General features: G+C 36.2%; 2 protein-coding genes and 1 long non-coding RNA gene across 3 annotated transcripts; all 3 read left to right on the plus strand.

Moving 5' to 3' along the window:
* The first annotated feature begins 473 nt into the window (after window positions 1-473).
* LOC111061018 lies at window positions 474-1,478 on the plus strand. The gene is made up of 2 exons (XM_022348706.2): window positions 474-1,018; window positions 1,091-1,478. The coding sequence occupies exons 1-2, from the start codon at window positions 474-476 to the stop codon at window positions 1,476-1,478; spliced, it is 933 nt and encodes a 310-aa protein (XP_022204398.1).
* Window positions 1,479-15,435: 13,957 nt separating this feature from the next.
* Window positions 15,436-17,049, plus strand: LOC120352333. The gene is made up of 3 exons (XR_005571776.1): window positions 15,436-15,502; window positions 15,608-15,812; window positions 16,800-17,049. It is a non-coding gene; the product is annotated as an uncharacterized LOC120352333 (long non-coding RNA).
* Window positions 17,050-26,637: 9,588 nt separating this feature from the next.
* LOC120352177 lies at window positions 26,638-27,093 on the plus strand. Its single transcript, XM_039431882.1, has one exon. The coding sequence runs from the start codon at window positions 26,638-26,640 to the stop codon at window positions 27,091-27,093; it is 456 nt and encodes a 151-aa protein (XP_039287816.1).
* The last annotated feature ends 494 nt before the right edge of the window (window positions 27,094-27,587 follow it).

Consider the following 27,587-nt stretch of genomic DNA (forward strand, 5'->3'; position numbering starts at 1 on the left):
ATGTATATGTTCATTGAACGAGGTATCAGAGGCGGAATAACAACATGCGTTCATCAACATGCTGTTGCCAACAATGCCCACACAAGAGCGCCTGTCGACCCCAAGAAGCCAACATCATATCTCCTGTACACAGATGCGAACAACCTGTACGGCTGGGCGATGTGTCAACCACTCCCATGTTGGAAATACCAGTGGATGGAGAAAGATGAGTTGGAGGGGGTGAGCAGTGGTATTGATGGTGTTGGAGATGTTCAAAAGATTGGCTACATCTTGGAGGTGGACGTTGAGTACCCAGCTGAGCTACACAACTACCACAATGATTTTCCATTCCTAGCTGAGAACAAAAAACACCAAAATCAGGATCGTTGGGATTGATGACAACTCTAAGATACCGTGAACAATATGTATGTCATTACCACACCCTCAAGCAAGCAGTACAACATGGATTGAAAATCACTAAAGTTCATCAAGGTATGAGGTTTGAGCAGGAGGACTTCCTAGCACCCTACATCATGCTAGACACCAAACTTCGACAACAGTCAAGGAATAAATTTGAAAAAAAATTCTTCAAACTGATGAACAATGCAGTTTTTGGCAAGACAATGGAGAATGTTCGGAAGCATATGAACATGGAGCTTGTTAACAATAAGAAATGTCTAAGGAAACTGATTGCCCGACCAACCTACAAGGACCACATTATCTTTGGCGAGAAGATTTGTGCCATGACACTGCAAAAGGAGAGAGTTGAGCTGAACAAACCTCTCTACATTGGTTTGTCAGTGTTGGACATTAGCAAGACCCTTATGTATCAATTTCACTACAATGTGATTAAACTGACATACAAAGAGAACCTGCAACTGCTCTACCAGGATACAGACAGCCTATTCTACATTGTGAGAACTGAGAACCTCTACAATGATATCATCAACAACCAGCAACTGAAAGACACCTTTGATACATCTGAGTATCTGACCGACCACCCATGCTATTCAGACACAAACAAGATGGTACTTGGAAAGTTCAAGGATGAATATGCTGGCAGAGCTCCTCATGAATATGTGGGTCTATGATCAAAGCTGTATGTCTCCAGATGCTTCACCAAAGATCCAAGTCAATTGAAGAGTGGTTTGATAAAGAAAGCTAAAGGAGTGAGGAGACCAATACTTGGACAAGAACTGTTGAAATCCCACCCATATGCTGAACGAAACATCACCTTTCAGGACTACCTTGACTGTCTCTATGAGAACAAAGACATCTCTAGGAAGCAGGTGATGTCCAGGAAGCATCAAATCATGACACTAGTTCAGAAGAAAAAAGCACTAAGCAATACTGATGAAAAAAGACATATATTGGATGATGGAGTTTATACTTTGGCATTTGGACAACATTCTATTTCTTGTAAATGGAGCAATGATGATGATGATGATGATGAAGAAGTTGATGAACCAAAAAGGCTATGCCAGAGTGATAATGAGTAACAGCCATCATTAGAGAACTGAAAATTATATAGATAAAATGATCTCATATAGAATGTACTTTAGGATACTGATAAAAATAATTGTTATAACATGATGTCAATGCTATTGAACTCATGAGAGTCAATGCTACATACATAGATTTATGAAATGCGCATTCTGCAGAATGATTCTAGACCATGTCAGCAGAAAACCTTGTCACATGGTCTTCTGCCCTAAATGGTGTGAACAGGAAAAAACATGCTGAAATACCGAGAAAGATGAGTCATCTAGAAGGAAGTATAGAAGGGGAAGGCAACGGCTATAAATCATCATTTTTCAATCATGGCAGCTACAAGCATCTACCAAGCAGCGCTCTACCTTGTGCTAGCACTCAGTGCCAGCGCATTGGATCTAAAGTACAGGACACAGGAAATTCTCACTTCAAGGGAACAAGGACTGGATACATCAAACATCCGTCATATGCAACAGTGCCTGCTAACATCGGGGATTCCTGCTCTACGTGGTAATCAGTCAGTGATCAACAAAATGTACATCAATGTCAGAGACTGGTACATGAATATGGCTGGGGAACGAGCTGTGGAGGGAGCTCTCTGCAAACGAGTCCACTGCGCATACAATCTGTGCACCTTTCTTCACCCTACATTCATATCATTGGACTTTCTGGAAGTGGTTGTTGCAAGGTCAGTCGAGGTCTGTACACCATGCTGTGAAGAACAAGCATCCATTGTTATTACTACTCCAGTGAGTACTGCAACTGCTACAACAACTCTTGCTGCTAGCACCACAACTACTCAAGCTAGTACTACAACTCCTGCTAGCACTACAATTCCCGCTAGTACTACTCCAACTAGTACTGCTGCTACTACAACTCCTGCCACTGTGCAAGACCCAGTACCAACATCAGCCTGCAGTGGAGCAAGCAGACATGTGTGAGTGTGGAGACTGTCTACTAGTAACCAGCAACCAATGGATCATACAACCATTCCCAAACTTTGGAGATAAGGACCTGCCTGAACCATTTGGAACAGCTCAAAACTTCTTGGAGACATTGACATACATCTTCCATGATGCTGAAGTGTCAAGCTGCACCAATCTATGCAAGGGATCAGTCATCTTGAAATTCATGTTCAGCAGAGGATTTTGCAAAATAAGCGATTGACTAGGAGATTTGTATCACTGGATAGTTCCTGATATATTGGACTGAAATATTATCTTTGTACACTATATATATTTTCATGCATACACTGTAAATAAACATCAAGTAATACCACAATTATTGTACATTTTATTCCATACAACCTTCAACTTCTAGAGTAAGCACAAGGTGTGAGATGAAAGTGTGCATCCTACTCTGATAAACTTATCTTCATGCAGGAAGTTGGTTAATCATGACTTCCACTGACATCATGGACCAATTGACTGGATAACATCTTCTTATGCAGGAACTTGAGGTCATCATTGACTTTCAAGATGTCGACATCATGGTCTGATGAACTTGTTGCCTATATAAATGCTAATAATTAACAAATTCATATCGCCAGTATGGATAAGACAGTGATAGCGTGAGAGCTGCACAGAAAAGTTTGTCGGAATTTCCAGACAAGAAAGGTTACAGTCAAAGGTTGATGATCTCTATCAAGCTGACCTTGTTGAAATGATACCATATGCTCGACAGAACAAAGGTTACAAGTACATTATTACAATCATAAATTATCTCAGTAAGCTTGCATTTGCTATACCAATTAGGAATTAGTCAGCCAATGACATTGTTGGGGCTATGCATCCTATATTTGAAAAACATCCAATGAAAAATCTACAGACTGATGATGGTAAAGAGTGGATCAATACAAAATTCCAACAACTTGTGAAACAGTAAAATGTGAATCATTACTCAACTAGATCAGATAAGAAGGCATCTATAGTGGAATGCTTCAACAGAACACTTAAACAGTTAATGTGGATCAAGTTCACTGAGCAAGGAACCTATTGTTGGACAGACAATCTAACCTCACTTCTCAAAGAGTATAATGATTAGGCATAGTAAGAAATTTCAGACTGACTTTTTTGCTCGAAATCCCCTCCCCCCTCTCAGCCATCCCGCCTCCCCTTCCCCCCGCCCGCAGGGTGGGGGGTGTTCTAAAAACAGATTTCCCCCCTCTCTCTCTCTCTCTCTCTCACTCTCCCTCTCCTTCTCCTTCTCCCTCTCCCTCTCCCTCTCCCTCTCTCTCTTATCTTATCTTATCTAATCTAATCTTATCTTATCTAATCTAATCTTCCCCTCCCCCAGTGAGAACGAGGGGGATGAAGAAGGAGAGAGTGATCTCTCTCTCACTCTCTCTCTCTCTCTCTCAGTGAGGGAAAAAATAATTTCCCTGTGAGGAGAGTAAGGGAAAAAATAATTTCCCTTTGAGGGAAAAATTCTCTACTGACAGATTAAAGTGAATCCATTCTCAAATTCTCTACTGTCAAATTAAAGTGAATCCATATTTCTACATCTAATAACTTATACTGTCAAATTAAAGTGAATGCATATTTCTACATCTATTGCTATACTGACAGATTGAAGTGAATGCTAGATGAGGGAAAAAATCCCTTTGAGAGGGAAAAATTCCCTTGGTGACAGATTGAAGTGAATCCTTTTTGCTATGCTGACAGATTAAAGTGAATCCTTATCTTTACATCTATGCTGTCAAATTAAAGTGAATGCATATTCCTACATCTAATGCTTAATAATAATAATGGTTTGCTTTCCACCTGACAGTTAAGAAAACTCAATCAATTTATATTGAATTTTCATGTGCTGTACAAACCGCAGGCGTTATTGTTCAAGTGTTTCTCTGAGAATATCTATAGTAAATTTAGAATGAGCTAGCATATCCAAAAATAGGTATAGATATCCTCAGACCTATTTCACTTGGGGGTCATACTCAAGCTCTATTGATGTCTGACATATCTCAACAGAGAGAGGTCAATGATCTAAGTTGTTCTTTTACATTTTTTATCTGCAATGTCATACAAGCATTTCCAAAGTTCGTCGGAATTTGTAACAATAGTTGACAAATCATTTGCACTACAATAATGTAGATGTCCGCTGTCTAGTATATCTAGCAGTTGGAATATTTCAGATAAAATCGGAAAGTGTACATTTTCTGTTTTTGTTAACAGTAAATCAACATCATCGCCTTGGAATCCTGTTGAAAATTTAATATTCTTTGCAATTGAATCAAATTCATTAAATGAAATTGACATCAAGAGGCGAGTTAATTTTTTGAATTTTGCAAAGCTAAAACACTGCATGTCCTTGATTGCTATGAACTATAATTGATAAGGCACGAGGTGCACTTAGCTGTAACAGATGTCTGTGAGGGGGGCGTATCTCACTTCTAAAAAAATTAATTACAGCTCGCGTGCTAACAGCAAAATGAGGTGGGCGTAACTTTTTCGATACGTGCTTGCTCAATCAAGTCTAGACTGAAACTAAACCAAAATGCACAAGGAAATATCTGAATGAAAAATTTGTTTTCAACATAGAAAAAGTTTATTTACACATTTCACTACAATAATACATAACTTCATCTTCAATTTTAATTAGCTTATCTATACACAAATTATGAGGACGGTAATAACATAGATAGTCTCTTATATCGTTCAAATTAATCGTGCTTAGAAAAATAGCTTTTAATTGTTTCGCCAAACTATAATTTTCATGAGATGATTTCTTAATAGCAATTTCACATTCATCATACCAGTCGATACAGTTTTTTAACCTCACTTCCAACTCGTTGTCGGCAGCTAACCACTTTGTCGGATCCATGTTGTTGAGCGAATGAAGAAAACTATGTGTAGGAAGGTACTATTATAGAGTAATTAAGCGGCCTTTCTTCATTAATTGTCGACAGACAACATGTATGTGCTTTATGCAGTCTCAATGCATGCATGCAATAAACACACTGAATCTCTTTTCCGTTGTAGAAGAATCCATAACGAGCAAAGTTTCTTTTCTGTGAATTCGTGTACATCGGCGCCATTTTCATACTTTGCATTCGATTGTTTTCGCACAAGAAATTATTTGTTTGATACATATTTTTAAACAACAAAGAATTATAATGTTGAGCACTGAACAAAGCACAGCGAGAATCTGGTCTATTTTTATGAATGTTACACACAGCATAACACCATGAACTAGTGAAAAAGCTGAAATCAGGTTTTGGAAATCCTCATTGAACGTTAGTATGTAATCTTCTTAAAAACTTTGCTTTCTCAGTTCCTTTTGTGAAAATTTTCTCATAACCTGCAAGGTAATCACGTATTAATGAGTCACTGTATTCTAAATCTCCACCTTCCCATTTTATTTTATGATAGTGATGTTCTAACCATGTTACATCGTTATACAATTTTGCACTCAATTCTGTCTTTGCAAATGGTGATTTGAAATGGAATACAATATAATTATTAAACTGATCAATTATGGCAAGTTCTTTCACAATAATTTGATTACAATCTTGTTTAAACCAGTGAAGATCAACTGTAGCAATTTTCGCACTCGCTTGCTTGTCCACTTCTTACTCTTCGGCAGGCTTGTTAAATCCTTCGTCTTTCTCCCTCCCCTCCTCTTCTCGTTTCTCCTCCTCCACCTGCAGTGGCTTCTGGATTGGTGTAGTGCAGGTTGGTTCATAATAGAAACTATCAGAATCAAGATCGCACTGAATACCAATAGAGCGAGTTTGTGGCTTGTCCAAAATATCAGAACACAAAGAATAGGACATGTTGCCTGTTCAAAGGTGAAACTGATAATGAACCAAATTTGTCAGAGTGCACACCTTATATAATATTGCAGGCGGTGCGCTCTATCAATAAAATTACTGAACTTCTTTCACCATGCTCGTTAGAGGTGTGTACTCCATCACACGATCGCTAATTAAAACGCAATAGGCAGAAGTATTTGCAGGTACTGCACTATTAAATTCCATTTCAATACGAACATCTGTCGATGATTTCAAATGACTTGCTTGGTGCGAACAATCTACAACAATCAGCGGTGTTGATTCACAAAAGGTTTTAAAGTCAATTTCTGTTCCGAGTTCGCTATTGATTGAATGATTATAATACGAGGGCGTGAAATCCAGGAACATGCGGTATAATACCTCCTTTTTACCTAGCAGATTTTCATATGGATAATACTCGCTGTTCAAATATACTTTAACATTGTAAATACCGCAGCTATCGAAATTAGATATTGATTTTTTAATTTTATTCTTACGATCAGTTTGAAATGCAATTATAACGTATTTTGGACTATCAAAAGTCGATGTGGTGCGAACTGCCCAAGAATGGTTAAGTGAATTTTGCAAATTTGGTAATTCACAAATTTCTCAATGTCGGAAACCTAATTTCAGTGGAGTGTCAGCATCGAGCAGTCTCAAAAATTTCAGTCTTACATGATCTTCTAAAGTTATGTAGAGCATTCTCCATTGCAGTTTTGTAATTTTCACACTAACGTTTGTTCCACTTGCCGACTCAACACAATTTAGATCTGTCGGCGACCTCAATAAGACGAGTTCCTGTTTCAAATTTAAAATTATTCTTTGAAAATCTTCAAAAAACGGGAGGATTAATTTGAGCGGTACACAGAAAGTGAATTTATTATCCGTTAGCTCATATCCTGCTCTGTCAAAACCAGCCAAGTGATATGTGTTTTTATCGAGCATATTCTTCACTAGAATAGCTTTAATTGTGGATGTTAATCCAATCAATCTTGATTTAGAAATTTGCTGACCTGCTAATTCATATCGTATTTCATCAAAAAGGTTGCCGATTACGTTACTGCTTAATTTATAGTCTGCTGCAACTGGTGCATCATCTGGGTCTGTTCCCGGTTTTGTACAGTTAACTGTTCCCTCAATAAATATGAATGATTTGCAAGGTAAAGAATAGACATCTAAAGAATTTATGCCAATACGTGCCTCGTCAGAATTTTTTATTTCCTGTCCCGAATAAACTGTATGAGTGTGAAATTGGAATTTGGTTATATCATTATAAAACTGAAGGTCTGTCTCCACATCCAGAATTTCACTTATTGCTGCCGCTCCTCCTAACATTCCGCCAATCAACTATAAAACCCAACTTTTCTAATATTCTCACGCTTTTAGCCAACAAAGCACGTTTGTTTTTAGGTGTTGACGCTCTCACGTTCGTCTCTCTAATGACATCATGTGTACACGTCTTATTTGAACGTGGATTGAAAACAAGATAACCCATTACTTTTCACGTATGTGTAACCTAATTGTAATTGTATCTCCACGGAAATCAATAAACGATCCGTTCTGGTCCGTTACCTTTACATTAATAGTTTGAATTCGATGCGTATTCAAAGGTACATAAATAATCGGTGATGGTACTTTGTTTATTAAATAGCCGCTAGGAACCTTTGGTAAAAATTTGTAGATTATATGTTTTTGTTTCCCGTCAGAGTAAGTGCCACATGCTAAATTACACTCGAGTACAATACTACCAATGCTTGTTATGTTAACCAAATGCTGAGAATAATGCTATTTATTTGGCTGCAAAACAACATTATTAAAACCAAGTATCTTTCCAATCGTATCAGTACGTGTTAAATCAATGGGTTTATCAGAATGAATTTCAATCTTCATAGTATTTACGTTTGGGCATATAATAAGTTTATTCTTCTTCTCATCAATATTCAATTTATTCTTTAGAGATTTTATAATATCCTCAACTTCATATGCACCCGTATCCAGCTCAATTAATCTATCGCCATATTTGAAGCTGGAATTTGTTCCTTTGTTAATGTTTGCAATACTATTGTAACTACAAAAATTAATCAATCCAATTTCCCATTCACGATTTTTATCCAATTCTATAATTTCTTGTAAATGTTCATAGAGGTTACTTGTGTTAGATCTTAATGTAATAACAACCATCTTGTGTGTGTGTGTGTGCGTTCAGCACAAACACTTAATTACAACTGATTTGCTTCTTCTTCTTCTTCTTCTTCACTTCAAGGATTAGGTTTGTTAAAGAACCTGTTCCGGCACCCATCTTTTCCTCGGTCTTCCCACGTCTCTTTTCCCAGTAGGTTTATAGCATTTAGCCTCCAAAGGTATTCGTCCAGGAGGCATTCTATTCAAATGACTGCACCAATTTATTCTGTTTTGAATGATTTTTTCATGTAAAGGTGTAACAGATAAAGCTCTTCTTATCTCCTCATTTCTGATTCTATCTGCTCTAGTGCAGCCAAACACACTTCTTAGAAACCTCATTTCTGCAGCTTGAATCTTGCTGTCTACTCTACGTGTGTGGATCCAATTCTCACTTCCGTAAAGCAGTGTTGGTACAGCGATGGTATTGAAGAATTTGATTCTAGTATCCTGCCTTGTTTTATTTTTGAGGTTTCTATGAATATTGCCACATATTCGTTGGAACTTTGATACTTTGTTACGAATATCTTTATCCGTATCATAGGTTACATCATTGCCAAGATAATTGAAATTTTTCACCTGTTCTATTATCTTCCCATTCAATTCTATCTTGGTTCTGGATGGATATTTACCTTTGAAAGCCATTGATTTTGTTTTCTTAGCTGATATCTTTAAATTATATTTCTGAGAAACTCTGTCCAGCATAAACATCGCTTTCTGTAAGGCGTCCTCATTCTCTTGAATTATTGTAAGGTCATCTGCATACATGATTGAGTTAACAGATGTATGGGCTGATAACTGTATACCTGAGTCAGCCAAATTTTTCCATGTTCGTAACATGTCATCCACGTAAATATTAAATAATGTCGGAGATATCCAGCATCCTTGCCTTACACCCTTGTTTATATCAATGACCTTACTCAAACCGTCCTTTACTTGTAAACGTATAGTCGTTTTTACATATAGGCTCTGCAAAGATTGAATTATATGCTTGGGATATCCTCTCGAATCCAGAATTGACCATAGTAAGTTGCGATTTACTGAATCAAAAGCCTTTGTGAAGTCTATAAAAGCTAAGTGTGTCTCTAGATTATATTCTCTTCGTTTTGATATAATTTGATTCAAAGCGAAAACTGCATCGGTGCATGACCTACCTTTTCGGAAGCCCATCTGTTCTTCCAGGAGAAGTACATCAGTGATTATTTTCAATCTATTATTTAGAATTCTGGCATAGACTTTGTATGTTGTATCCAGAAGACTGATACCTCTATAATTTTGAGGATCTGCTCTACTTCCTTTTTTGAATAGGGATATAACCAGGGACTGCAACCACTCTTTTGGTACTTGGTGTTGTTTCCAGCACATATTGAAAAGATGTAGTATTCTATGGTGTAGAAGGATTCCTCCATACTTCAACAGTTCCATATTTACCCCATTCAAACCTGGGGCTTTCCTATTTTTTGTGCTTTTCAAGGCATTTAATAGCTCTTCTATTGTAATTGGATCAATACAGCAGTTCTCACATATGTCCTCCAACCTATTTGGCTCTACTTCTTCACACCAAAGCTCTTTGTAATGTTTAATCCATTCGTCAGTTCCAATACAATCAGTTTTCACCATGTCTCTTTCACTCTTATTCAAAACTTTCATAACTTTGTATGCCAATGACTGACGTCCATGTAGATCATGTTCAATGGTTGTTATAAATTTTTCCCATGCTTCCTGATGAGCTTTTTTCACAATTCTTGAGGCTTTATTTCTTGCAACTCGATATATGGCCCTGTTTTGTTCATTTTGATTTCCCAAATATTTCTGGTATGTTTCATTTTTCTCATTAATTGCTTCCTCTATCTCTTTTGTCCAAATCTTTAAACCTTTCCGACTTCTATATCTCCTTTTCTTACCAACAGCCTCATTCGCACTTCTTACTATTATATTTTTAATATTGTTCCATTCAGTCTCAATATCTTCTTCCGTTGGAGTGTCCTGGATGTAGGAATTTATGCGTTGTTGATAGAGATGCCTGATACTATCTTCCTCTAATAGATACACTTTGAAAACTTCGTCTCTATTTGTATTGTTTGATTCCTTTTTTGTATGTGTTTTCTTCCATCGTGTAAACAAATCAATTTTACCAACAACTAAATAGTGGTCTGAAAAGATATCGAAGCCACGGAGCACATTCACATCAGTAATCTGTCTTGCTATATTTTGATTAGCTATCATGTAGTCTATTAAAGATCTTGTTCCACGTGCTGCCCATGTAAACTTGTGTATTTCTTTCTTCTGGAAGAAAGTATTCATAATTTTCAATTCATTAAAAGTTGAGAATTCTCTAAGGCTGTCTCCATTTCTGTTCTTCACATTTTCACCAAAAGTTCCGACTACATTTTTGATTGGTTCTACTCCAACTCTTGCATTGAGATCTCCCATTATTACCACCCCATATTTCTTATACTTCTCTAATTCTTTTTGTAGTTCGTCATAAAATGTGGCAGTTTCTTCATCCTTTCCCTCTTCAGGTGCGTAGACTCCTATTATCACTAGGTGGCCACGATCATACTTGAATTTGATAGTGAGAATTCTTTCATTAATGAAATTGTAGTCTACAATTCTCTCCTCCCACGTTCTATCAACAAAAATGGCCACACCCTTGGCTGCCCTGCTCTCCTGATTCACACCACTATAAAACATAGCATAATCTTTGATATACTTTGAGCCAGTCATCTTCATTTTTGTCTCTGTTACAGCGGCAATGTTTATTTTCTGAATCTTAAACACTTTGCAGAGTTCTATTTCTTTATTCCTTATTCCTCTTACATTCCATGTGGCTATTTTTAATTTTTCAGCAATCCATTTCCGTTCTTTATTTTGGGCAATCCTGTTTATATTTCCGATAATCCTGTCCTGTTCGAGGCTATTTTGGGTACTGCAAGTGATATAAATTTTTCTATGAATAGGGTACTGGCCTATCGCAAAGCAACTGATTTGCAAGAAACAATAATGTAAGATGACCGCAAAAATCGCTATTTAATGGTTGCATGTGCTCTACATTATAAAATATATTTACTCCAATTTCTTTTTTCAAATATTTGACCAATTCGTATGGCGGTTGTGAATTTCCAATTGGATCAAAATACCAAACATTGGAACCGACTTTTTTATATGCAACCCAATGTGTACCTTCCTTGCTTTCCCTTGCTAAATTCACAATGGCATTCTCGTTTTTTAGAATTTTTTTGGGTAATGCATCTAGCATATATATACCTCTTTGCTGAATCTGTAATAATTTCGACCAATCAATCAAATCATAATTACTCAATTCTCCTTCAATATTCATGTCTTTTACTTCTTCCTACTCTTCTTTGTCTTCTTCCTACTCTTCATTGTTGTTGTTCTACATTTCTTAACTTGGGGGAATAAACTCACACCATATGATGATGGGGGTGGTGCTGGAGGAGGTAATACTCTCCCCCCACTAATTGGTAGATAAGGTTTCAAAAAATACCCTTTTCCTGCAATATGTTGTTTCAACTGAGCTATAGCTTTGCGCCTAATATCATTACTATAACTTTTCCTTTTCACATTCTTCTTCTTCATCTTCTTTCTCAAAGAACCACCAAAGTAATTTTTAGCTTTCATCACGTTTGTAACTAGGTAGCTGAGTCCTCTCTCAGCAAGGGGAGTTTTCAGATTTTTAAAAATCTCCCACGCCGCGTTCGCTAGTGCTCTGTCAGCTTTCGATCGATTTGCATTATCACTATTTTGTGAATATGCTATATCGTGTGCCTTACAAGCCTGGTCAAGTTTGTTAATTCCTGGGTCACCTCTTGCTAATCGCTTTTCAAGTTTGGTGCCAGGGCCACAATACTGGTAGCCAGGGGCTATTGGGATCTCCACAGGTGTAATATCGATCAATTTATTTAAAATAGTTGAAGTAATACCTGTAGCAGCACCTGCCGCCCCCTTAAGTACTCTGGCAGCAGAGCTTAAGATACCTCTGCCTCGTTTCCATGGAGTTTGCTTTCTCCTACATACCATTCTTCATTACCTTTCAACTCAATGGTTGAACATTAACTAAAGTTAATTAATTAATCATTACACTAACTTAATCTAAAAGAAAATTGAATTTTCTATTAATTTAGAAATGAATTCACCTTTCAAATCGAATTCACCTTTTCAGATTTGCTATTTGAAAAGAATTGTCTTTCATTAAAAGAATTATTCGTTTCAAATAGCAAATCTGAAAAGGCAAACACAATTTGAAAGGAGGAAGTGTTCCGCCCATACAGATATGGGCGCGTGCCAAAACAGATGTGAGGGAGCAATGCCCGACCTTTCACAACAAGGAAGTCGGCCTTGACTGAGTGAGCAACTGCCTGCCGTGTCTGATGCTCGTCCTTGTGCATGCGTACAACAAGCTATAAAAAGACATTCTCATAGACAAGCACTCATAATAAAAGTGTAAGCTGCATAGTGGTGACTGAACGTCTGGTTGTGTACGTGTTTTACTACTACTTCTAGTGAACTGTGTATAACAGGTGAGAATTGAGAACAATTTTTATAGAATAACAAAAAAACTATTTATTTAACACTACACTACTGACACATACATATATACATATTAACATGTAAAGCATGTTAATGCTAGATGGTCAGTGACATAAAAAATGCTAAATGCTAATTTAGCATTTAACAATTTTTATGTCAGTCATAAAAGCATTAACATGCTTTACAAACAGAGATAAGGTTTTGCACTTCAATTTAAAATTTTCAATGTCTTTTGTGCTCAAAATCCGGGTAAATCTTTCTGGAAGATAAACATCTGTTGTATGTAGTCCGGGTACCTGGATTTTGAGCACAATTCGCCGCCCGTGCTGGTTGGATGCCTCTCTCATGTCACATATCGGATATGGCAACCCCTCTTCCAATTCGCAGAGAGGCGTCCATGGCTTCTCGACGCGGATATTCAACAATCTCAGGAACTTCTCCGATTGCATCTCGTCCTCGTCCTCTGCCTCCACTTCCCCCTCCTCCCTCAAGAGAGGCACGATCGAGCTGTCCTCCTCCTCTTCCGGCACACGTTTCTGTTGAAAAATATTTCATTAGACTCTTATTTGTTTCAGATTTTTCATCATCAAATCATACGAGAGAGAGAGAGAGAACTTGCTCAACAGATTCACTACTCAAAACTGAAAGTAAGTAATAACTCGGAAATTTTCCGATTACTTTAACATAACTCAATTCAAATTGCTAGATAATTGACTTGAAAAATATTTCAGTTCATTACATGCACATTTTTATCAACAATAATTTTGTTTCACACGAAATATTATAAACAGTTTATGCATGTGATCAGATTTTTCATAATTCAAATAACAATGTATTATTCGAATCAATATTTCAGTTCATTACATGCACATTTTTATCAACAATAATTTTGTTTCACACGAAATATTATAAACAGTTTATGCATGTGATCGGATTTTTCATAATTCAAATAACAATGTATTATTCAAATCAATATTTCAGTTCATTACATGCACATTTTTATCAACAATAATTTTGTTTCACACGAAATATTATAAACAGTTTATGCATGTGATCGGATTTTTCATAATTCGAATAACAATGTATTATTCGAATCAATATTTCAGTTCATTACATGCTCATTTTTATCACCAATAGTTTTGTTTCACACGAAATATTATAAACAGTTTATGCATGTGATCGGATTTTTCATAATTCAAATAACAATGTATTATTCAAATCAATATTTCAGTTCATTACATGCACATTTTTATCAACAATAATTTTGTTTCACACGAAATATTATAAACAGTTTATGCATGTGATCGGATTTTTCATAATTCGAATAACAATGTATTATTCGAATCAATATTTCAGTTCATTACATGCTCATTTTTATCACCAATAGTTTTGTTTCACACGAAATATTATAAACAGTTTATGCATGTGATCAGATTTTTCATAATTCAAATAACAATATATTATTCGAATCAGTAATTTGATATAGTAAGTAATATATAAGTAATAATGATATATAAGTAATAACTCGGAAATTCTCCGATTACTTTAACATAACTCAATTCAAATTGCTAGATAATTGAATTGTTTCAGTATAATCTTTCATGCAACATATTCAAATTTGTTATCGAAATTACTAAAACATGTTTATTTTGAATTTTTATCCAAATTTCAATGCAACCATCATGAAAATTTATCTGTGTTCGGATTGTTTTGATAGCACAATTAGAAGTCAAGCTCAGTCTTGACTTCGCTCACAGTATAAGAATCAGTAATTTCATAGTTCAATTTATTCAAATAAACATAGAGTTGTAATGTGCACAAAAGATTTTATCCATTGGAAATTAGTTTTAAAAAAACTAATTCACATTTTATAAAGATTTTGTGCACATTACATGTTAATACAATAATAATATTTCTTTAAGCTAACCTTTGATTGAGTGAGCACGGTCTCGTCCTCGAAAACTAGCCTCCTCTTCACCAGCTGCTTGCTGGGTTGAGTTGACAGCACCGCTCGTCGCGACGCCCAGGTAGCCAGTGTAGATTGTGGCAGAGGACTGTCCGGAATCACGATCTCCTCACCCCTCTCTCGTTGAACGAAGATTCCCTGTCTCTTCAGGGGTGAGGCGGAGGAGGAGGCGGCGGAGACAGCAGAGGCGGCAGCCATGGCAGCGGAGGTGGTAGCCGAGCTGCGAGCTTTCTGCTGCTGCTTCTGCTGCTGCTGCTGCTGCCAGTAGTTGAGCTGCTGCTCTGTTGGTAGGCTGTCTGGTATGATGAAGCTTGAAGATGATGATGAATCCATTGTGTAGATGATGATTAGGGAGAAGTTCACGTAGGGTATATAAGTTCACTTAACTCTTCTCTAACGTAAATGGTGATTTTCCTCTGAGGCAACTGATTTTATACCAAGTCGTTTCTCTGTCTGTTGCAGGCTTGTACGAGTGAGAGAGAGCATACGAGGGGGTGTGTGCAATTGGAGCATGCTGTACTCAACTCCTCAGAGGTTTACCAGCAGCACAACGCTGACATTTGATTGTAAGTAAGTATAATCCGTTACATTCTGATATTTTTGAAATAACACTTACTTATTGATTTCTAATATTTGGTTGCAGTTATTAAATATTTCATTGTTTTTCACAGCATTTTCTCACCTCACAACTCGGTTTCCGGTCTCATAAGCAGTTGTGCTCTCGTGAGGGAAACATACCTGCATCGAGAGAAGCATAGCCGAGGAGCTAGCTAAGCTGAGACGATACCTGAGCTGAGACAACCACAGTCGAGGAGCTACCTGAGCTGAGAGAAGCATAGCCGAGGAGATAGCTGTCATTTCGTCAAATCAACACATGTAAGTTCATTTTTACTTTAATTTTATCCTTCGAGGACAATTTTTTTGTCCTCGGAGGACAATTTTTGTCCTCGGAGGACAGTTTTTGTCCTCGGAGCACAGTTTTTGTCCTCGGAGCACAGTTTTTGTCCTCGGAGGATAAAAAACCTTCTACAATATACTGCATGCATGCGATTTTACCTCATCTTTACGATATGCTATATCCGGAACATCCAACCCCCGCTCTTCTTTCTCACACTCTTCATATAAACAAAACGGTAAATGCATTACTTTTTCAAATGGATTTTCCATAATATATTTGCAATAGACACTGGATTATTAAGATGGATTGAGTCATTAGATAAAATTGTTAAAGATTATAATAATACAGTACATTCCGTTGTAAAGTTAAAGCCTTCTCAGGTAAGAAAGAAACATGAACATCAAATTCTTAACGAGTTGAATAAACATAAATTGAAAGCTTTAAAGGGTAAAAAGATAATCAAACCACGCTTCAAAATCAATGATATAGTGAGAATTAGTAAACAAAGAGTTATATTCGATAAATCTTATACAATTAATTGGAGTCCAGAGCTCTATAAAGTTATATCAGTTCATGCAAGCATTCCACCTACTTATGAATTGGAAGATTTAAATAATGAAAAAATCTTAGGTAAATTTTATGAACAAGAATTAAAGAAATCAGAGTTAACTTTAGATGAAATGCAAGTTTATCTTGTAGAGAGAATATTAAAGAAAGTTGGAAAGCGTTATCTCGTAAAGTGGCTCGGTTTTAGTGAACTGTCTTCGGTAGATAAGAGTCAATTACTAACTAAGTAAATATTTTACAATTGATTATATACGCTGATCACTCCAACTTATAGTTTAATATGTTTTCAGATATGACCTCTTCAACGGAATCATTTGATGAATATATAAATTTGATAAGTATATATATTATAAATAGACATTTTAATGAATTATGTAAATATGATTCTGTTTCTTTAGAAAAAATGCTGAGAATACAAAGTTATCGTTGTGAACTAACTGAACTATTGGAGACGCATCAGGAATTATTGGACCAGTTAGCAGAAAAAGGATGGACAAATATGAAATATCTAACATTTGTGAGAGACTATGAAAAATTAGGAGTTTGGCATAGTGATAACTATAATCATATCTCAGTTTGTGATTTATACGGTACATCATATGATGCTTACAGGGGAAAAGATTGCGCCGATTCATGGAGATGTGATTGTGCACATCTTAAAGAGTCTATCGATAAAATTAAAAAATGTATAACAGAAAAAAATAAACATTTAACAAAAGAACTTATCTGGATTTTTTTTTCTAATTGTTCAGATGAGAGTGGGCTAGAACAAGATTGATAGCATATTATGTTTAATTTCAGATTGGAGATGGATTCAATTTCATTTGATAAGAACTATTTTTCGAATAAAATCGATAAAAAATATAGATGTTGTTATTTCGAACTTATTGACAAAACAATATTAGAATTGAATAATTTCGGAAAAGAAGGACTAACGTTTGAGGAATATTTAACATTTATAAAACCTGGTAAAAGTGAAGAACAGAAGTCAGAACATATAAGCGTATGTTATATTATAAATAAGAATATAGTTGATAGACATCGAAGATGTGAATTAAAGGAAATTCCTGAATTTTGCTATTGTAATTCATTAGGTTGGTTGAATATTCAAATGTATTATTTCATTGATGATAGGTTAACAGATAAAAACATTGATAGTGTAAGATTTACATTTGAAATTATGAAAATGTGTGGCGAATCAGCAATGTTGTACAAACTATAACTTTAACTTTTTTACAGAAATCATGATGAACTCGTTAATTGAGGAGAGAATAAAACTATTAAATACTAAAAGCTTTGAATGTGAAAATTAATTGTAATAATAATAGTAATACTTGTAGAGGTTTAAGGAATAAATGTATTAGTTGTAAGTTACGAATAAATAAATGCAAAATTATTATAACTATTGACAAAAGTTTGAAAAATAAAGACGATATTGTACAAATTTTTGATTATTGCATACCATATTTAATGAATGTAAACTATATACTTGAATTATGTAAAGAATTATCAAAAATAAATGCTGTATAATGTTTCTCATTCTATGTTGATTTATTGAATTAAACCAAGCCACTCTAGTTGTAAAGGTATGTGTAAGTTAGAATAATATATGAAGCCGGTTTAGTCTGATTAAGTATGTACACATATAATTGATTGAACAGTAGTAAGGAAGTCTTCATACTAATAACATAGAATATTATGGTAGAAGAGAAAGATATTTCAAAAAAAAAATAATAATAAAAATGGATTAGCTATTGTCGACTTTGATGAATTGGTTATTAGTTCTTGTTCCACTGAACAGGAAAATAAAAATAAACATGGAAGTTTATTTCCTAGCAATGTTAGAGCATTAATTGTAGGTCCATCAGGATGTGGAAAATCGAATCTAGTATTGAATTTAATTTTTAATACTGATGGACTTAGTTTCAGTCATCTATATCTATTCATATAGGTAAGAAATCACCTTGCTATGCTTTCAACGAAGGCTGTTTCAACGACCCCCACTCCTCCTACCCCTGTCACATGATCACACACCAATCAAATAACTAACTAACCTTTGATTTGCTATGTCCTCCTTTGTCCTCCTTTGTACTCTGTTCTCCTCCTCCTCCCCTCCGAGGACAAAAATCCTCCCCTCCAAGGACAAAAATCCTCCCCTCCGAGGACAAAAATCCTCCCCTCCGAGGACAAAAATTGTCCTCCGTTCTCCTCCTTTGTCCTCCTCCTCCACTCGTTTAGCAGGAAAGAAAAAATGAGAGAGGAATGCGGAGAAGGGGGGAGAGGTAAATGTCAACACTCAATGTCACAATAATTTTCTTTATTTTTAAATTATTATACATACATCAAAGCATATCTATGGACAAATCAAATACAGAAAGTAACTCTTTCCTTATTCCTACTGGGTGTATATTTAAAAACATCTAGCTTAATTCTAATTTTATAATTCAAATCAATGTTAGAGCTCTCAAATTCCTCCTCTAACCAATAGTTTGACACATACAATTCTTCCAGATTTTCAAACTGTAGAATATACCGAGTTATTGTTGTACACTTCTTTTATTGCAATAATGACTAACTCTATACCTTCTGGTAACTCTTCTAATCTTTTGCACTGTCCTACTTTTACTTTCCCTTTAATTTCCAGCATTGTGATGTTATTATACTGCTCCACTTCTTTTTGTGTGAAGGGAGTGTCTTCCAAGTTTTTCCATACATCTGACAGAAACTTAAGTGATTCTATTCTAGGAAATGTATGACCATTATAGCTTGTCATACCATTGACTGTAATTACACAAATTTTCTCTTCCCTTGGTAGACAAATAATTTCTTTTTTGTCAGTGTAAGGGATTACAAAATAACCCTCTTTCTTAAGGTCTTCTATTGCATTGTATGCATTAATAAAAACATTTTTATGGCACCCCTTTACAAAGTAAACATTTTTCGAACCTTCCTTTTCTCCTAACACCTACATATGGAAATTTTCCTTTATTATTTACAGAAAATGCAGTCACATTGTACACTCCACTTAGATCAAAATTTCGCCAATGTGAATGGAAATATGGCTCAAGTTCCTCTCTCAAATTTTCTATTTCTTCCTCAAATTCTTCTAGCTGCTTATGCTGTTCCCTAAATGACTGTGTGGCTTCAAAAAACTCAATTTTCCTCCGTTTTAGATCAATTTCATCCAGTTCTAGCTTACGCTTCTTGGCTGATAGCACTGAGATAGGAGACAAGGGCTATATCTCTTTAACAGGGTATGGGAGAAGCTTACAGGTTATGTTTGCTCGTTTTCTTAAGAGTTGTGGTATCAAGTTACCTGTTGCTACAAGACCCAACTCATCTAGGTCAACAACTTTGGATATGCTAGAGAAAACTGTGGTTGACTTGGAGAAATATGTCTCACCACTCTTAATATAACACTCTTGTGAGAAACTGATATTATTTTTGTTTGATGGATCCTCAAAAATCTCTACATAATTTATAGGTAGTAAATTGAAACTGAATGCAGAAATAACATAAGAAATTATTTTATTTCTATGTTGTGGGTCAGTGGGGAGCTTTACTTGTACTCCAGTCAATTTCTTGGTATTGCTATTTCCCCAGTAAACATATTGTAAGAGATTGTTAAAAACCAAACAACAACTATTTTTTAAATCATCTGTCAGTTTTCTCCACATTTTAGCCAAGGACACAGAATAAATTGGGGCATTTTGGAAATAAGTCTTACTATCATTCAAGAGTGACAAGCTATCTTGAATAGGGTCAAAGATTTTGCTATTGTCTCTATTTGTTAAACTATAGTTATAGATTGTAGCTTCCAAACATGTAATGCCATGCATTTTAGCTGCATCAGAGGTAAAGGTTTCCCGTAATCTTTTATCTGGACAGGCAATAAAGTCTACAATATGGTTACCTAACTGCTTATTTACACAAGGGCTTGTGATTTGACATACAAACTTATTATAAATTTTTACCCTCACATTACTATTAACCCAAGTCAAGCAATCAATCCCAACAGTTTTATTGTTATCTACAATCACATTATAGTCTTCTTTATATTCTCCTTGGAAACAGAAACAAAGATTTGTAGTTAGAAAGTCATACATTCCATTCTTGTTGAATATTCCAGCAAAGTCTTGTGTTATGTTCAAGTCTAGTAGATAGAAGTGCTCCTTCCTCAGCTGCTCCAATAATCTCGGTAGTTCTTCTATCAATGTAGCAATTGGGACATCTGCAAGCTCCACTTTGTAAGGTATCCCCACTGGTTCCTGGTATTTTTGTTTCACTTCGTTGTAATTGTCATTGCCAAGCACTTGTAGAATCTTTTGAGACATATCACTTCCACTGTCCAATAGGTAAGGTAGCTTTGCTTTGACTCCATGTTTAGCTGACACCATATTAGAGAATTTGCCTCTCAAATATAAGTTGAATGCACCACATATATCCTTTTTTAGAACAAAACGTCTCTTATCCATTGCCTCACAATCATCCAAAGCACAGATTTTCACAAGCATTATATTGTCACAAAAAGGTTCTGTAATAGGCACAAGATTTGAGTCATCCTGTACAAACAGTTCTTCCCCATCAGTGTAATCAATATTTCCAATGTCTGTCACAAGGTTGTCATTGCACAAGTTTTCTGATAGAAGCCACAAACCAAACCGCTCATTGGTAGGCTTTATTTTATTACCACAGAGCATAGGCACATTAAACACCTTAGAAGTATCCATGTTTACTCCACCGTTGACACTATCAAACTGAACGAATACAGATCAATGCAGTGGTATTTATAGTAAGATAGTTGAGAAATGACGTCATACAGACTTATTGAAACAAGATTTGGATGCTGACAAAGACTGGTCATGTGATATGGTGTGTGATCATGTGACAGGGGTAGGTGGAGTGGGGGTCGTTGAAACAGCCTTCGTTGAAAGCATAGCAAGGTGATTTCTTACCTATATGAAAAATAATAGAAGTATTATTATCAAACATTGGTTCTCATTTCAATCCATAGTTTCATTTCGTAATATAAGAATCTTTGCACACTCAATAGCTGATAAGCAGAAAAGAGGGTGAGGAACAGAGAAGGTAGATACATCCATCCTCTGTCTGATGATGATGACAGGAGGTGGAGAGTGGTGTCTACATTCCAATCTCTCGACTGATACGCCCCTCTATGCTAATGCATGTGTGCTCGGTCATTGCTCTCATTCATAGCGGCACTGATCTAACTTTTGTAAAAATTTTCAGTAGCTTATCAGATCACGTTCTGTACGTTTGTAATCATGAGTCAAATACCAATTGTTAACTTTGATAAATTAATTACAGATAAAGAAAAGCCTGCATTTTGTAAAAATGGAGACTTACTTCCTCATAATGCAAGAATGTTAATTATTTCTCCCAGTGCTGGAGGAAAAACAAATCTCTTATTTAATTTAGTATTTGCTGAAAATGGCTTAAGATTTAAGCACATTTACTTATTTAGCAAGAGCTTATATCAACCAAAATATGTTTTTCTCAAGAAGGTATTTGCAGGTTTGAAAAATATCGGATTTCACATGAAAGAGGATGTGAGCCAAATTCCACATCCGAACTGTATCCCCGAATATAGCTTAGTAATTTTTGATGACTTACAACTGAGCAATGTGCCACAGATAAGAGAATATTTTACTATGGGACGTCATCAAAATATTGACACAGCATATTTAATTCAGAGTTATGGAGCTACACAGAAACATTTCACTAGAGACAATGCAAATATGATTATATTTTTTAAGATGGATTTATTGAGTCTCAAATTAATTCACAGAGATCATGTTGGAGGAGATATTTCTTATAAAGATTTCAGTAAACTTTGTCATACAGTTTGGAATCGTAAACCGCATAATTTTGTTACAATTTTGAAAGAATGTGATATAAAGGAAGGAAAATATCGGGATTCACTGGACACGATTCTTTCCGTTCAGTAGAGATTAATTCTTTGTACAGTCATGTTGTCTAAAACACATAGGAGGAGGAGGAGAGGAAGGAACATAGTAAATAACAAGAAGGAGAGTTTAATCGAAAAGATTAAGAAATCGAGAAAAGTAATCAGCGACAAGCATAAAAGCTTAGTTAATTTTGAAAAACGATCGGAGGAATACAATAGGAAAACGCTCTCGCCATTGATAGAGCCCATAATTGAACTGGGAAAAAACAAATCTAGTTTTCACTCTGGTGTAAAAAAGGAAGAGTCAAAAGAGGAGAGTATGGAGATTGGTGATGAACAGTCGAGTTATGATAAAAGCTATGAGAGTTCAACAGACAATCTTTTAAGCTCGACTAAATTTGAAAACAGTTTACTTGGTTCTAGTAAAAACGATGATGTGCTGTCACAATATCTAAAAACGTTTCATGCGGAAAAATTGAATAATTCAATTAGTTATGGAATTTCATACAATTCTAAAGATGACGTGTATTATATTGGAAATCAGCAAGTAATATTCGACGATGGTTATATAGATATTAATAATGAAAGATTTCGTTTAACACATGGTCTACTTGGGTTATTATTCAGTTCAAGACCGAATTCGAATCTTTATAATCAGAGAGATCTGGATAAGTATAAAAAAATCTTAACACTTACAGGCATACATTTAGATCGAAGAGGCTATGTTAAACGAAATCAGGGAATTAAATCGCAAATGATTCAGAAGTTATTTCCCAGTAAAAAAATTAGTAAAAAGAAGGGATGGGGTTTATTGAAATTTGCAAAAAATAATTCTCATGATAGAATTTATCAATACTTTGATAATTTTGACGAATTAGTGGAAAGATTAAATTTACTCTATTCCTCAAAAGCTTCTGGCAACACTGGACATAATGTTGAGATCGCGTCTATAATTGAAGAGCTAAAAGAAGCAAAACTAATTGTTTAGTGTTACGATGACTCTGCATCGATTCGGTCGAATTGATACACCTAGTGCTGGGGCTGCTGTTGCTAATCTTACGTGTGATATTGACTCGATAACGCAGAAGATAATCGAATCGATAAATCAACAAGGAATCAGCGAAGCTGTGAAATTTTATTTAGATTTGCAAATAACCAAACTCGTTTCGGAAAATACAAAGAATATTGGAGTGAGCATAATTGAAAGAGAATATATTCTAAGTACATTACAAAATTTTAGTGCTAATATTGATAAAGCTATTGCAGAGAGAACTCTAACTTTAGAATCTGCTCTAGGAGAAGTGGAAACTTTAACAGACAGCTTTTCATCCCAGTTGGTGAGTATTAACAATGATAAAGTTGATAAAGCTTATTTAGATAAGAAATTAAAAGCCATATCAGATAAAATTAAGAATTTGGAGGTGCTGGACAGAAACTATCTCAATACTAAATTAAAACAGCTTAGTACAGAAATTTTTACTAAAGTAAATGAAACACAGCCATCGCTAATTGATAACCAATATTTAGAATCTACTTTGCAGAAATTGACTAGTTCTTCATTAACAAAGGAAGAGTTTGAAAAACGATTATCTGAAATGGCGAGTGCAATAAAAGCTAATATTATGGACGGTATTGAACAATTCATTACAAAAGATGCCATTGCTATTCTGATTAATCAAATTGCAGAAAAGTATGCAACTAAAAATTATATTGGAGATTTTATTAAGAGAAACGAGATGGAAGTCGTTGTGAAAAGCGTTCGTGATGAAATAGCTGAGGCAATTAAAAATTCGGAAGAGGGCACTGTTATGAGACTGCAGTGTTCGGCTCCATTCAAAGATTATCTTAATTTATTCATACACAGGATAGCACATGATATTGTGTCCTCATATGCCTGGGTTTCTTTTCATATGAACTGGATAGAGGCCAAAGAACACAACCTTACAGAAAATCAGGTAGCCGAAATTATTACAGAAAAAATGGGTTTAGCACAGTACAAAGGGGTCGTATTGACGCCGAAAACATAAAATCTCAAAAAGACTGGTAAGCGGTGTAACGCGTAGCTGCAAAGATCAGAGTGCAGATCATGGTTTCACTTTAATCTGGCAGTAGAGTACGCTCGATCAAAGGAGAGTTTAGAAAGGTGTTGTTTGAATTCTCCTTCTCTAGCCTTTCGTAACGCAAAGATCGCTGCACAGAGAGAAGCATATGGTTTCACTTTAATCTGACAGTATAGGAACGGTCGATCAAAATGGAACTTAGTTAGTCGTTGTCTGTATTCTTGCTTCACTCGCCTTTCATAATAGAGAATAGCAAAAAAGGAATTTAGAAGGAAGGGTGCCAGTAAGAGATGGAGTGAGTAAAAGAAGGAGAGAGCAGATGTGGCATCTGGCTAGACGGGTGAGTTGCTCAATCTCCGTCTGCTGCTTGTGAGAAACGAGGGGCGTATCCTGCTCTCTCTAAAACCTTGAGCCGAGCGCTGGCCATTAAGTGTTTGTCATCACCATCATGATAAGGAAAGCCTGCGTAGCATGCGTTCTTATCCATTAAGTTAATACCATCAACATGTTGATAAGGAAAGTTTGTGTAGTACGCGATGTACTTTCATTAAGGACACACACTTCCCACTTGCCTCTAATCGCTCAAGCTAATAAGATCAAAAATGAGTGAGAATTTTGATTGTACAAGTTTCAATGAATTCTCAATTGAATTCTCAATTCCACCTAGTCAGGTGGAAAGCAAACCATTATTATTATTAAGCATTAGATGTAGAAATATGCATTCACTTTAATTAGCCTTTTGTAACGCAAAGATTGCTGCGCAGAGAGAAGCATATGGTTTCACTTTAATCTGACAGTATAGGAACGGTCGATCAAAATGGAACTTAGTTAGTCGTTGTCTGTATTCTTGCTTCACTCGCCTTTCGTAATAGAGAATAGCAAAAAAGGAATTTAAAAGGAAGGGTGCCAGTAAGAGATGGAGTGAGTAAAAGAAGGAGAGAGCAGATGTGCCATCTGGCTAGACGGGTGAGTTGCGCAATCTCCGACTGCTGCTTGTGAGAGACAGAGAAACGAGGGGCGTATCGCAATTTCTCTCTCTAAAACCTTGAGCCGAGCGCTGGCTTGTGCTAGCCATTAAGTGTTTGTCATCATCATGATAAGGAAAGTGGGGGGGGGGGGGCGTAGCACGCGTTCTTATCGTATCCATTAAGTAAATACCATCAACATGTTGATAAGGAAAGTGGGGGGCGTAGCATGCGATGTACTTTCATTAAGGACACAAAGACACACACTTGTCACTTGCCTCTAATCGCTCAAGCTAATAAGATCAAAAATGAGTGAGAATTTTGATTGTACAAGTTTCAATGAATTCTCAATTGAAGCAGACCCGCAAGCCAATTGGGGTTTCGACTGTTTTCCTTTTGATTGGTTTGCAGTAACAAAGACAGCATAGATATAGAGTGAAGGATTCACTTCAATCTGTCAGCATAGATGTAGAGTGAAGGATTCACTAGTACAGTATAGCAAAAAGGATTCACTTCAATCTGTCACCAAGGGAATTTTTCCCTCTCAAAGGGATTTTTTTCCCTCATCTAGCATTCACTTCAATCTGTCAGTATAGCATTAGATGTAGAAATATGCATTCACTTTAATTTGACAGTATAAGTTATTAGATGTAGAAATATGGATTCACTTTAATTTGACAGCATTAGATTATTAGATGTAGTAATATGGATTCACTTTAATCTGTCAGTAGAGAATTTGAGAATGGATTCACTTTAATCTGTCAGTAGAGAATTTTTCCTCAAAGGGAAATTATTTTTTCCCTCACTCCCCTCACAGGGAAATTATTTTTTCCCTCACTGAGAGAGAGAGAGAGATCACTCTCTCCTTCTTCATCCCCCTCGTCCTCACTGGGGGAGGGGAAGATTAGATTAGATTAGATAAGATTAGATTAGATAAGATAAGATAAGAGAGAGAGGGAGAGGGAGAAGGAGAGGGAGAGGGAGAAGGAGAGGGAGAGGGAGAAGGAGAGGGAGAGGGAGAAGGAGAGGGAGAGGGAGAAGGAGAGGGAGAGGGAGAGAGAGAGAGAGAGATATATATATATCTCTCTTTTCTTCCCCCTCACCTCCACTGGGCAGGGGGAAGGGGAAATCTATTTTTAGAACACCCCCCACCCTGCGGGTGGGGGGAAGGGGAGGCGGGATGGACGAGGGGGGAGAGGGGGGAGAGGATTTCGAGCAAAAAAGTCAGTCTGAAATCTCTTACTATGCCTACTATAATGCCAAGATTCATTGAACAATAGGTATGCGGCCAGTAGATGTGCAGAAGAAGCATGGGAAAGTGCTACTTGACCGACTCTGTACACAGCATCAAGCCTATCAAGAAGAGTTGCAGAAGAAGAATGCTGAGTGTAGAGGTAGGTCCTATCCAGGTCCTCATCAGGAAATTGTGCCTGGTGACAAGGTTAGAATAAGCAAGTATAAAAAGACTTTTGACAAGGGATATCTAGCCAATTGGACAAATGAGCTGTTCACAGTAACACATGTACATCCCACAGTACCTGTAACATATGAATTGGAAGACTATAGAGGTGAGCCTATTCAAGGAGGGTTTTACTCTGAAGAAATTGTAAAGACAACAGTGCCAAGTGGCTTTGAGATTGAAAAGGTTCTGAGGAAAAGAGGGGACAAGCTGCTAGTGCATTGGAAAGGATACAGTTCAAGTCATGACTCATGGATTGACAAAAGTGACTTGATCTAGGATGAGAGAGGTTGTACAATGGCAAAACCTGTTCAAATTTATTGATTTTGATTGTGTGGTAAAAGGTTGTGGTCTGGAAATGGATAATAAGAAGAAGTGGCATGGTCCTTTGTTCCCCAACCATATAAGATGCATCATCTGTGGACCTTCAGGGTGTGGTAAGACAAATCTACTGTTCAACATGCTTTTTGATCCAAATGGAATACATTTTTCAAATATACATCTTTTTTAAAAGACTACATTTCAGTCCAAGTACAAGTTACTTAAAACCATCATGCAGGGACTAGGTGATGAGATGGAATATGTAGAGTGTGATACAAGTGAGGAAATACCTGAACCACATGAACTGCCTGCCAATTCAATAATTATCTTTGACATAATTTGTGAGCAACAGGATGCCATCAGGAAATACTTTAGTGCAGGCAGACACAGTGATGTCAATGTTTTCTATCTGGCACAGACCTATAGCTGCATTCCAAAACAGTTGATTTGTG

Source organism: Nilaparvata lugens, chromosome 7, assembly GCF_014356525.2.
Source record: "Nilaparvata lugens isolate BPH chromosome 7, ASM1435652v1, whole genome shotgun sequence".
Lineage (NCBI taxonomy): Eukaryota > Metazoa > Arthropoda > Insecta > Hemiptera > Delphacidae > Nilaparvata > Nilaparvata lugens.